Raw genomic sequence first — 13189 nt, 5'->3', positions numbered from 1 at the left:
TGATTTTTTTTTTCTGTTAAGTCCCTATTATGATCAGTGGTAAAATCTGAGTCATTTCCCAATTATGTTGCTGTATACTTTTATTTCCCTGATTCTACTCATCAACTGTATAGCCAATTGAGGGTAAAGAGATACTGCTAAGAGTTTAAATAATGTAAGCTTACATACTGCTTAGATCTTTTTTTTTTATTTTAATGTTTTTTTATTATATTATGTTAGTCACCATACAGTACATCCTGGTTTCTGATGTAAAGTTCGATGATTTATTAGTTGCGTATAACACCCAGTGCACCATGCAATACGTGCCCTCCTTACTGCCCATCACCAGCCTATCCCATCCCCCCCCCCCCAAAGCCCTCAGTTTGTTTCTCATAGTCCATAGACTATGCTTAGATCTTTCTGCATTGGTAATAGTCACTATGTTTTTGAGAGTTATCCCTATTATGTAATGAGTTTTTCTTGGTTAGCCAGGATTGTAGGTTTTATGTTAACATTATATCTAAAATTTTTTCATTATTCTATTAGTGTTTAGCCCGTGCCAACTCTTTGAGTAAAGACTTGATTTGTGATACAGTATTCTTGCAGGTGACTAGATTGGTGTATTCAGGGCTCCTGCTACCTTCGCAGTGCCTTTGCGCAAATTAAGGAAAGTTATCTTCTCCGGGTGGAAGCCAGGTTTCGTGGCCTGGCAAACAGAGCAGAGGCTGTATTTCAGCACTTTCATGAGCCCAGGCACCCTTGTTCTGGGCACAGCCTCTACAACTGTACATGGCAACTTCTGGATAAGTTGTGAATGTCAGTGTCTCTGAAGTCTCTGTGCATAAGACCAAATACGAGCTGTTTTAGCACATTCATGTTCTTCATCTTGGTGTGCTTTGTGTGCAATGCAGGTAGTTGTTTGTGTGTCTGCCGGGTACAGACATAGTGCTGCTGTCACAGAGGATGGTGAATTATACACGTGGGGTGAAGGAGACTTTGGAAGACTAGGTAAGCTTTTTTAAAATTGAAGTTACTCTCACAGAAAAATAGAAATGATGGTTACTGAGAAGCAGTGAGACTAGATTTAATAGGCCAAAAAACCTGTTATTTATTTTGTTAGTTTTAGCCCAGAGGAAGACAGTTTTATACAGTGAATACCTGAATTCTAGTGCTGAAATTTAAGCTGTAATTAAATCTAGCAAGTATTTACTGAGTACCTATTATGAGCAGACACCGAAGGATTTCAGGGACAAGAAAGATACCATCCTGGTCCTGAAGTGTGTGTGAAAACAAGTTGACATGACTATGATACTAGATAGCATTAGACAAGTGCTGGGAGAGGAGCATATATAGAATATTCTAATGATTGACTGAAGGGACCGTGTGTCTCAGTTTGAGAGCAGCCCAGAAGATTGGATGAGAAGATAGATACTGGAAATGCTTCTTTCTCTCATATTTAATTGCGCTTTGAAAATACCTCATTTCTGTCATTAACTTAAAATTTTATTCTACCTGTGAAGAAATGGCCTAAAGAAAAGGAGTTAACAGCATTATTCTTTGTTGTGTGTGTTTCATCCAAGGTCACGGAGATAGTAACAGCCGTAACATTCCAACATTAGTAAAAGACATTAGCAATGTAGGAGAGGTTTCTTGTGGCAGTTCACACACCATTGCTTTGTCTAAAGATGGGAGAACTGTATGGTCTTTTGGAGGAGGAGACAATGGTATGTAAAAAATTATTTATTGATAGCTTTGGACTTGTTTTCTTGAGATTTAAAAAAATGTTTTTTTCCTGTCGTACATGCCTATTGTAGGAAGCTCTCTAAAGATGAGTAGAAATTTTAGAAATTTAAGTGAACTGTTTCAACAAATGTTGCTGTAGCCATTGTTAAAACTTACATAGATGGACCTCTAAATATATATGTATTTATATAAACATGTACAAATATTCCCACATAGATGTCTTTTTTGAAAACCAAAGCAGACATATATATATCCTAGATATTTTATAACCTGCTGGTTTTTATCTGACAGTATTTTTTGAATATCTTTCTATGGCTCTTCATTTTTCTAAATAGCTCAATATATTCCTTTATGTGATTTTAATATGACTTTTAAAAAATCAGTTTATTATTGAGTATCTAGATGGTTTCCAAATATTTTTCTGTATCAAAAACTACACAATGAATGACTAAATCTTTGTCCTCTTATTCACAACTACCAGCAGTGTGAGATTGCTTATTTTCCCATGTCTTTCAACAACAAACAGTGGGTATTAAAATTAAGATTACTTTAAAAATAATTTCAATAGTGAAAATGGTATCATTTAATTAATAGTTCCTGATTCTTAGTGAGGTTGAATTTATTGTTGGCCATTTGTTTTTCTTTTTTAGTGATTTGCCATGTTTTCTATTTCAGTAGCCATTGGCTCTGTTCAAAAATTAAAAATAATTAGATACATACAAACTCCTTGTGTACAACCTATTTATTACATCAGCAAATTAGAAGTTAGAAATATGACCATTAAAAGTAGAGAAAGAAAAATAATTTCCCATATCTTTCTTAAAGTGGTTTTAATTGCTTGAAATTAAGATTCAGAAGGCTGTTGGTTGGTTGTTTCTTTCTTGTAAGAAAAACATTCATTTGTTCACCTCCTCTGCTGTCAGAAACAGAGTTTTGCACATCTGTCAGCTTAGTGATAGAAAGATGAGTGATATTTATCAACATACTTTGGTAAAGAATAGAGGTTCTTTAAAACAAATAAATTGTTTAACTTGAATGTGCTTTTTTTGGTAGGCAAACTTGGCCATGGAGATACTAACAGAGTGTATAAACCTAAAGTTGTGGAAGCTTTACAAGGAATGTTCATTCGCAAAGTTTGTGCTGGGAGCCAGTCTTCACTTGCTTTAACATCAACAGGGCAGGTAGGAATAAGGGATGAGCATAAAAGGATTAAATTATTTCAGGGGAGTAGGTGACTAAAAAGTAACAATCATAATTAAACCTTAAAGTTAAAAAAATGCATTTTACTTTTTAAGATTTATTTATTTGAGAGAGAGAGCGTGGGGGTGGGGCAGAGACAGAGAGAGAGACAGAGAGAGAGACAGTCTTAAGCTGACTCCGTGCTGAGTGCGGAGCCCCATGAGGGGCTTGATCTCAGGACATCGGGATGACGACCTGAGCTGAAACCAGGAGTCAGACACTTAACTGATAGAGCCACCCAGGTGCCCCTTAAAAAAATAACATTTTAAAGGCAGTCTACTGAAATGAAATATTTTCTCCTGTTTGAAGAGGTAGAGTATTTGCAAAGGAACCAGATTTTCTCACCTGGCCTGTGTAACCCAGATAAACCCATCCTCAGCCCCATTCTTTGTATTAAGAGGTTTTATAAAACCTTTTTGGCACTCAGCACCCCTTAAATTTTTTCCTAAAAATTATGGATAGTGGGAGAAAGTGTGAATAGATCTTGTTAAAACCAGTGATAAGAACTAAGAAGGCAAGAAGGTGATCAAAAGAGAGGGTAAGGAGAAATTTCCATATGGAAAATGATCTGAGAGGGATAGGTGTTTCTAAGAAAGGCTTAGTCAGGCTTAGGATAGTCCCTTTGTAAACTTTTGAACTTCTGTATGCATGTTTTGACTTTTCTCTGGTTTTTGTTGGTGATGGAGAGGATCCAGGTATGGTGATAGACCAATAATAATTTTTTTCTTACATCCATCAGCAACCAAAAAGTGAGCTGACCACTCATTTTCTCACATGTAGGAATCCATTATGTGTCAGATAGTGGTATAAAAATGTTTTCTGACTAATTCATAAGGCAGATGAACAGCAAAGTTGAAATTAGCATTTAGTGTCGTCATTTTGGAGAGACTAGAATGCCTTGTGTCTTAAAAAATTGAACTCAAACTATTCATTACCCTGTATTTCATTAATTGGTCATTTGGTACAATGCTGGATGCTGCCTTAAAACCTGGAACTTCTCTTTTACATCTTTCTCACTTTCTCACTGGGTTCTGTGGTGAGAATCTATGAATTGAAGCCAGAAGATGTTCACTTGTTTAATGTATAGCCATAGGCAAGTCGCAGACCTCCCTTGATCATCATGTGGTCCTTTCGTATGAGAGGGGTAATGATTTCTGCTTTGCTTACAAATGATCATAAAAGGTAACTACATGAATTGAAAGTTTCTATAAATTACCAAGTACTATTCAGCTATTGGTTGATACTGATGATAATACATTTATTACATTGAATTTCTTTCTTTCTTTTTTTTTTTTAAAGATTTTATTTATTTATTCGACAGAGATAGAGACAGCCAGTGAGAGAGGGAACACAAGCAGGGGGAGTGGGAGAGGAAGAAGCAGGCTCATAGCGGAGGAGCCTGATGTGGGGCTCGATCCCATAGCGCCAGGATCACGCCCTGAGCCGAAGGCAAACGCTTAACCGCTGTGCCACCCAGGCGCCCCTATTACATTGAATTTCAAAGGAACTTGTGAGTTAGTTGCTATATAGAACAGTTGTATCATGAGTATGCTAAGTTATGTGAAATCAAATATATATACTTAGGAAAAAATAAAGTGAGAGAGAAATACTTTTAAATGACAAGGGTAGTTCTGTTTACTATTAGACTTGCTGAGCATGAGATGATCAACATCTGTTTTTTCCTCAGTCCTCTCAGGCCTCTTCACAGCTGACTTCCCATCATATTAAATGTGATTCTTATGTTGAAAAATACAGTATGTGTATCTTATACAAGGTCCCTAAATACAAGCCAAGTATTTCTTCATCTGGTGTTCAGCCAGAGGAACACTGCAAGAGCAAACTCTAGCTATGTGGCTCTCACTGAGTGACAGTACTGTATTGTACTCGATGAGTGATTTAGATTTTGAATGACTTTGACTATGTATTTTTTCACCTTCCTTGTCTTTAGAAGTTAACCCCTCCTAACATATAGCTTTACGGTACTGGGATTTTGTTCTTTCTGTTTTGTCTCAAGTAGTTCTCTAGCAACTGGTACAAGTATTTGCTGCTCTTTTTTTTGTTGTTTAAGAGGTTTAACATCTCAGTAGTCTTTACTGAAAGAATTACAAGACAAAAAAAATTCCCAAACCCAGTGGCATAAGGATAAGGGTCTATATGATATTACCAGAACCCACCGAAGGAAAAAGAAAGTCACTCAGTTTGCTAATTTTTTTGATTTGGGGCTGCCAAACTGACAGTCATTCCCCCTTTTATCTTCTTCTTCAACTCACCTTTCCCCTAAGCTTCTTAAATCAGTCAGTGGCTGTTGTAGTATTAATTAGCCAAAAATAAAGACGTTCAGAGAGCTTTGTTGACTGCTGCTTTACATGGCCCTCTTTGTAAGTGATCATTAAAATTATTATAACAATGAGGTGATGTGATTTTTAACTAATCATAAACATCAGTTTTGTGACTTATGTAATTAATTTTATATGTTCACACCTTGGTCTAATCAACCAAGAAATATTTGTTGAGACCTTCTCATATGAAAGAGAAGTTGTAAGATGGCTACAGTATTTCTAAGCTGCTAAGATCCTTCTAAGATCCTTCCATTTTTTTCTATGACCAGTTATTTTTTCAGTTCAACTGCTTGTCTCCCTGTATAGTGAACATTTAGAGACAGCAAAATAAATAACTATGAAAACCTTTAACAGTCAAAACAGTAAATACTATTTTTAACAACAGAAAGTTATTATTATTTTTTTTCAAGATTTCATTTATTTGAGAGCGAGAGAGCGCACAAGCAGGGGAGGGCAGAGGTAGAAGCAGATTCCCTGCTGAGCAGGGAGCCTGATGCGGGTTTGATCCCAGGACCCTGGGATCATGATCTGAGCTGAAGGCAAATGCCTAACTGATGGAGCCACCCAGGCACCCCAAAAGTTACTTAGTATCAAGCCACACTCTTACTTATTTTTTTAGCTTATTTTAAAAAAAGATTTTATTTAGGTATTTATTGAGGGAGAGAGCGCATGTGAGTTGGTGGGCAGGGGGGATGCAGAGGGAGAGGGAAAGAGAGAATCCCAAGCAGGCCCCAGACTCAGTGCGGAGCCTGCTGTAGGGTTCCGTCTCATGATCCTGAGATCATGACCTAAGCCAAAAACAAGAGTTGGACACTTAACCGGTTACACTACCCAGGCACGCCTAGATGATATTTACTTTTAAACAGCATAAGTCTTCAACCTGGTATCTCAGGCTGTTACCTGTAGTGCTTTTCTCTTTGTTTCAGGTCTATGCGTGGGGCTGTGGAGCTTGTCTAGGTTGTGGTTCTTCAGAAGCTACTGCATTGAGACCCAAGCTTATTGAAGAACTGGCTGCCACAAGAATAGTTGATATTTCTATTGGAGACAGTCATTGTTTGGCTCTTTCTCATGGTAACGTCATTTGTTTTTAAAAGAAGTATTATTAACCATTTCCTTCAAGAAATGTATTGCATTTAAATTTGGCTTTTCTTTATTTTATTTTTAGATAATGAAGTTTATGCCTGGGGCAATAACTCAATGGGGCAGTGTGGCCAAGGAAATTCCACAGGTCCTATTACTAAACCAAAGAAAGTGAGTGGCTTAGATGGCATAGCTATTCAGCAGATCTCTGCTGGAACATCACATAGTCTGGCATGGACTGCTCTTCCTAGGGATAGGTAAGAATGCCACGTTTAAAAATTCTTGTGTTCTAATAACAACAGAAGCACCAATGAAAACAAAAATAATTGTTCATAAAATGCCCTTCTGAACATTTCTAGTATTGATTTTTTTTTTACTGTCACAGAAATGACATCTAGAGTTCTTTTATTTGAGTGTTGAGGTTATATTATATAAGCAAGAAGTTATACCCTGTATTTAAGATACTTTCTTGATTTAAGTGTCTTTTAAACTTTTTTAATTCCTTCTCTGTCTCTAGATCTGATATTAAAAATTAAATGTCTCCATATTATGAGGAAGTTACATTAAAATAAAGTCAGAACTAGGTTTCATTTTTTTATTTTTTAGAGATTTAGTTCATAGAGAGAGAGCATGAGTGGGGAGGGAGGGAGAGGGAGAAGCAGACTCCCCTGCTGAGCAGGGAGCCTGATGCAGGTCATGATCCGAGCCCTGACCCTGGAATCATGACCCGAGCTGAAGGCAGATGCTTAACTGACTGAGCCACCTAGGCGCCCCAGAACTAGGTTTTATTAAACAGTTGATTAGCCTCAGTGGCCTTGGTCTGGTTGGTTTTTTGAAAATAAGCAGTGGCTATACTTTTAAATAAAGGAAGTTACTTTTGCAGAAATTTAGCTTTTTCCTAAAGAGATAACCATATCTTTTTAGAAAATTAGGTAGATGATTTTTATTAGAAGTGTGAATTTTAAGGAATTTTAGGGTTGTTTCAGGTATTTTCAGATGTATGTGAGCTCATTTAAACTTGGCATGTATTATATTTGCTTTCCAGACCTTTGATTCAGATCGATTTATTATGACATTCCAACCAATAAAAATCATTTATAGGTAATTACCCTCCAAAAGAAAAGCTAAAAAATAATAAATTGATTATAAATAATTTGCTATTCATATTAAATTTTCAGCTTCCCACTTCATATGTAGATAGTTGGTTCCCAAGATCTTGACAGTCTTCACAAGAATCTTTAGAATTGTTTTTTTTTTTTTTTTAAGATTTATTTATTTGAGAGAGCACCCAAGAGTGCATGCGAGTGGGGTGAGGGACAGAGGGAGAGACTCCCAAGCAAACTTCCCACTGAGTGCAGAGCCTGATGCGGGGCTTGATCTCATGGCCTATGAGATCATGACCTGAGCCAAAACCAAGAATCGGATGCTTAACTGACTGAGCCACCCAGGTGCCCCAGGAGTTGTTCTTTTAATAGATTTCAGTTTACTGTTCTATAGAGTCAGGCTGGGTTTTTTTTTTTTTTTTTTTTTTAAGATTTTATTTATTTACTTGACAGAGAGAGAGCCAGTGAGAGAGGGAACACAAGCAGGGGGAGTGGGAGAGGAAGAAGCAGGCTCCCAGCAGAGGAGCCTGATGTGGGGTTCGATCCCAGGACTATGGGATCACCCCCTGAGCCGAAGGCAGACGCTTAACGACTGAGCCACCCAGGCGCCCCTCAGGCTGTTTTTCTTAATATGAAATACACCTTTTATAGACCCTTAAAGCCAGAAGACTGTAGTAGATCCTGTGGCTCAGGTCTTTGCCTTTAAGTGAGTGAATATCCAACCTTCCAAAGCAGGTTGTGGCTATATGTTTTCTCTTTGAAGAATTCTAGGGATGGCAAATTCTTGATTTTCCTTGGTTGCTAAAATGAAGGGCTTTAACTTTTGTAATCAAGCAGGCCTTCTGTATATCTTGTTGACATCTTTCAGCTTTATTAATGGTTTGAATTTTGCTTTTGATCATTTGTGAAAATTCCCCTGTTAAGGCTATTCCATTATTTTCTTATGCTTCCTTCTAGACAAGTTGTTGCATGGCACCGGCCTTATTGTGTAGATCTTGAAGAGAGTACCTTCTCACATCTGCGTTCTTTTCTTGAGAGATACTGTGATAAAATAAACAGTGAGATTCCCCCACTCCCTTTCCCTTCATCAAGGTATGTTATATGTATGTATATTGGGGTGTGTGTGTGTGTGTGTGTATGTCTATTAATTACTCATTTTGAGTTTGACTTTTCTTTTTTGTTCTGTTTTCCCCTCAATTGTATTAAACTTCTTTAGAATCTAAAAAAGAGCTAAACTTAGGTACTTATTGATAATGACCTTTAGGAAAAGTTACCCATAATTTCATGAATCACATTTTAAAAATCACTAGTGGTCACAATTTGACAAAATTTTTAAAGAGATAATGTTACCCAAACTGGATAGCACATGCTCTTTTATGTTCCAGAAGTTCACAGCACTTTGTTTGGTTTCAGGGAACACCACAACTTCCTCAAGCTGTGCCTGAAGCTGCTTTCAAATCATCTTGCTCTTGCACTTGCGGGAGGGGTAGCTACCAGCATTCTGGGGAGACAGGCAGGTCCACTTCGAAATTTGCTTTTCAGACTGATGGATTCAACTGTCCCAGATGAAATTCAAGAGGTAAGCATATAGGACTTGGAATCTGTCTCAAGCCACATCTCTCCCTAAAGTTGTAGCTCATAAATTCAACCATATATTGGAAAACTTCAATCGAATGTTCTTTCCCTTACTCCTCTTTTTGGTAGCAGTAAATGTTTTTGGTTAACTCATCCTTTAACACTAAAGGTCAAATGTCATCTTTGGGAAGTCTTTCATTCCCTGCTCTCCTGCCAGGTTAGGTTTCTCTTGTGTGTCTTCTCATTGCATCACATTGTATTGTAGTTGTCTGTTGACAAACATGTCTGTCTTTTCCACCAGAGGATAAATTTCTGAGGACGATGATCCATTTTTATTTTTTATTATGGTAAAATATATAACATAAAATTTATTATCTTAACCTTTTTTTTTTTTTTCTTGAGAGAGGGAGAGAGAGGGAGAGAGGGGGTGGGAGGAACAGAGGGAGAGAGAGAATCTTAAGTAGGCTCCATTCCCAGCTCAGAGCCTAACGTGGAGCTCGATCTCACAACCCTGAGATCATGACCTGAGCCGGAATTAAGAGCTAGACACTTAACTGACTGTGCCACCCAGGCACCCCATCTTAACCATTTTTAAATATAGTTTAGTGGTATTAAATACATTTATAATGTACAACCATCACCACTACCCATCTTCATATTTCTTTTGATCTTATAAAATTGAAATTCTCTACCCATCTCAAACAATAACTCCTCATTCCCCCTTCTTTCCAGCTTCTGGCAACCACCGTTCTACTTTCTGTCTCTTTAATTTTGACACTCTAAATAGGTCATGTAGGTGGAATCATAAACTGTCGTTTTGTGGCTGGCTCATTTCACTTAGCATAATGTCCTCAAGGTTCATCCATGTTGTAGCATGTGTCAGAATTTCCTTCCTTTCTGGGGTGCCTTGGTGGCACAGCGGTTAAGCGTCTGCCTTCGGCTCAGGGCGTGATCCCGGCATTGTGGGATCGAGCCCCACATCAGGCTCTTCCGCTATGAGCCTGCTTCTTTCTCTCCCACTCCCCCTGCTTGTGTTCCCTCTCTCGCTGGCTGTCTCTATCTCTGTCGAATAAATAAATAAAATCTTAAAAAAAAAAAAAAAGAATTTCCTTCCTTTCTAAGCTTAATAATCTTCTGTTGTAGGTATATATCACATTTTGCTTATCCACTCATCCATCATCTTTATGACCTTGGATTAGGCAGTAATTTCTTAGATATGACACCAAAAGCACAAGCAACCAAAAAAAGAGAGATAAATTGGACTTCATCAAAATGGAAAACATTTATGTCTCAAGGGGCATTATCAAGAAAATGAACATACAACTCATACACAGAATGGGAGGAATATTTGTAAATCATATGTCTGATAATATTCTAGTTTCCAGGGGCACCTGGATGGCTCAGTTGGTTAAGCATCTGTTTTTGGCTCAGTCCATGATCCTGGGGTCCTGGGATCAAGCCACCATCCCCATCGAAAGTCTGCTTCTCCCTCTGCCCCTCCCCCTGCTTATGATCTGTCTCTCGCTCACTCTCAATAAATAAAATCTTGAAAAAAAATTCTAGTTTCCAGAATATATAAAGGATCCTTACAACTCAACAATAAAAAAGATGACCCAACTTTATTTTTTAATTTATTTACTTTTAATAACCCAACTTTAAAAATGAGCAAAGAATTTTGAGTAGACATGTTTCTGGAAAAAATATACATGTGACCAATAAGCACATGAAAAAATGCACAATAGCTTTAGTCATTAGGGAAATGAAAATCAAAATCACAGTGAAACACTACTTCATACCCATTCGGTGGCTATAATCAAAAAGACTGAGGATTGTGTTAGTGAGGATGTAGAGAAATTGGAACTCTTGTATATTGCTGGTGGTAATGTAAAATGGTATAACTGCTTTCAAAAGCAGATAGTTCCTTAAATAGTTAAACGTTAAATTACCATATAATGTAGCATTTCCACATTTAGGTCTATACCCAAGAGAATTTTCACTCAAAAACTTGTATAGGAATGTTCATAGCAATATTATTCGTAATAACCAAAAGGCAGGAATAAACAATTGTCTGTCAACTGATGAATGGATGAGCTAAGTGTGGTATCTCCATACCAGGATAATCTTATTCAGGAATAAAAAGAAGGGAGATTCTGATAACATGCTACAACATGACTGAACCTTGGAAGCATTATGCTAAGTAAAAGAAGCCAGTCACCAAAGGCCACATATTATATGATTGTATGTCTATGAAATGTACAGAATAGGCAAATCCATAGAGAAGAAAAGTAAATCAGTTAGTTGGTTGTTAGGGGTTGGGGGAGAGAGGGGAGTGACTATTAATAGACACAGAATTTCTTTTTTGGGGTGATGAAAATGTCCCAAAATTAGAATAGGAGTGATGGTTGCACAACTCTGTGAATATACTAAACCACTGAAGTTTTTACTTACAAAAGGTGAATTTTATGGGGCGCCTGGGTGGCTCAGTCGTTAAGCGTCTACCTTTGGCTCAGGGCGTAATCCCGGCGTTCTGGGATCGAGCCCCGCATCAGGCTCCTCCGCTGGGAGCCTGCTTCTTCCTCTCCCACTCCCCCTGTTTGTGTTCCCTCTCTCGCTGGCTGCCTCTCTCTCTGTCAAATAAATAAATAAAATCTTAAAAAAAAAAGGTGAATTTTATGATATGTGAATTACATGTCAATAAAAAGAAAAAGCAAAAAAGGTAACTGAGTTTTCAACTGGAGAGACATATCCCTGGCATGTGGATAGAAGAAATATTAACCTGGTGGTGAATGGGAACTCTGACGTTTTAATATTTATCAGGAATGATAGTGTAGTATTTTTAAAAGGTCAAAAAGTACTGGAGTAAAATAAGGAAAGCAAACTTTAAAAATTATCTTTAGAAATTGTTTATTTATTGTCCGTGGTGGTTAGTCTATTAGGAGAATCCTTCAGAGATGAATTCTCAGGATGTGTACAGAGCTGTTTTCTGTTCCTTATCTCTGAAACTTCTAGTAACTTAATCTGTTTGTAGCTCTCATTGTTGTTGCTCCTTCTTGTTTCTTTTTAAATGCTTTGAGTCATTTGTAGACTAAAGGAAAAGTTGCATAAAGAATAGTTTTCTCACTCAGCTTCCCCTAATGCTCATGTCATACATAACCACAGTACAGTTATCAAAGCCAAGAAATTCACGTTAGCTTAATGCTATTCATGACACTCAACACTTCATTAGAAATTTGATCAGTTTTCCAGTAATGTCCTTGTTCTTTTGAGGAATCCTGTTCAGTATCCCGTTTATAGTTATTTGTTGTTTCTCCTTAGTCTCCTACACTGTGTGACAATTCCTCATTTTTTCCTTGTCTTTCATGTTTAGACAATTTGTGAGTACTGGTCAGTTATTTTATTGAATATTTCTGTTGTTTTCTCATGATTGGACTGGGGTTATGCACTTCTGGCAAGAATGCCACAGAAATGATGATGTGCCTTCAGTACACAACATCACGGGGTTCATGGTACAGGTGTGTCTTATTGCTGGAGATTTCGACCATGATCACTTGGTTAAGGTGGTGTCTGCTGGGTTTTTACATCCATCAGTAGCTTCTGAGAGAGGGTGGATAGGAAAAATATTCTTGCAAATACACTCACAGTGAAGTAGTTTGTGAATTGAATATCTTCATGAATATTTCAGGGCATAGAATTGTAATCTAAATCATTTTCCTGTTAAGAATTCATTCTCGGGGCGCCTGGGTGGCACAGCGGTTAAGCGTCTGCCTTCGGCTCAGGGCGTGATCCCGGCATTATGGGATCGAGCCCCACATCAGGCTCCTCTGCTATGAGCCTGCTTCTTCCTCTCCCACTCTCCCTGCTTGTGTTCCCTCTCTTGCTGACTGTCTCTATCTCTGTCAAATAAATAAATAAAATCTTAAAAAAAAAAAAAAGAATTCATTCTCCCATAGAAGTCATTGTCTTCTAGCTTTCAGTGTTATTACTCAGAAAATCAATGCTCTTCAAATTTTTATCCTTTGTATGGAAATCTGCTTTTCTCTCTGGGTTCTATAGCAAATTCTATTTGTACTTTGTGTTCTCACATGTCAAATAATATGAACTGATGTGGGTCTGTTGTTAACCATTGTGCTT

General features: G+C 37.6%; 1 protein-coding gene across 16 annotated transcripts in view; it reads left to right on the top strand.

Moving 5' to 3' along the window:
• HERC1 (HECT and RLD domain containing E3 ubiquitin protein ligase family member 1) overlaps positions 1 to 13189 on the top strand; it is a 179786-nt gene that overhangs the window by 52857 nt on the left and 113740 nt on the right. For all 16 annotated transcript variants that reach the window (XM_057303693.1, XM_057303702.1, XM_057303700.1 and 13 more), the window contains 7 exons: positions 891 to 987; positions 1560 to 1703; positions 2776 to 2903; positions 6227 to 6371; positions 6466 to 6637; positions 8441 to 8575; positions 8897 to 9062. In XM_057303693.1, coding sequence (XP_057159676.1) covers positions 891 to 987; positions 1560 to 1703; positions 2776 to 2903; positions 6227 to 6371; positions 6466 to 6637; positions 8441 to 8575; positions 8897 to 9062 — 987 coding nt within the window. The remainder of the gene's footprint in view (positions 1 to 890; positions 988 to 1559; positions 1704 to 2775; positions 2904 to 6226; positions 6372 to 6465; positions 6638 to 8440; positions 8576 to 8896; positions 9063 to 13189) is intronic.

The sequence above is a fragment of the Ursus arctos genome, unplaced genomic scaffold (genome assembly GCF_023065955.2).
Source record: "Ursus arctos isolate Adak ecotype North America unplaced genomic scaffold, UrsArc2.0 scaffold_28, whole genome shotgun sequence".
Taxonomy (NCBI): Eukaryota; Metazoa; Chordata; class Mammalia; order Carnivora; family Ursidae; genus Ursus; species Ursus arctos.
This window is presented reverse-complemented; position numbering and strand designations above follow the sequence as displayed.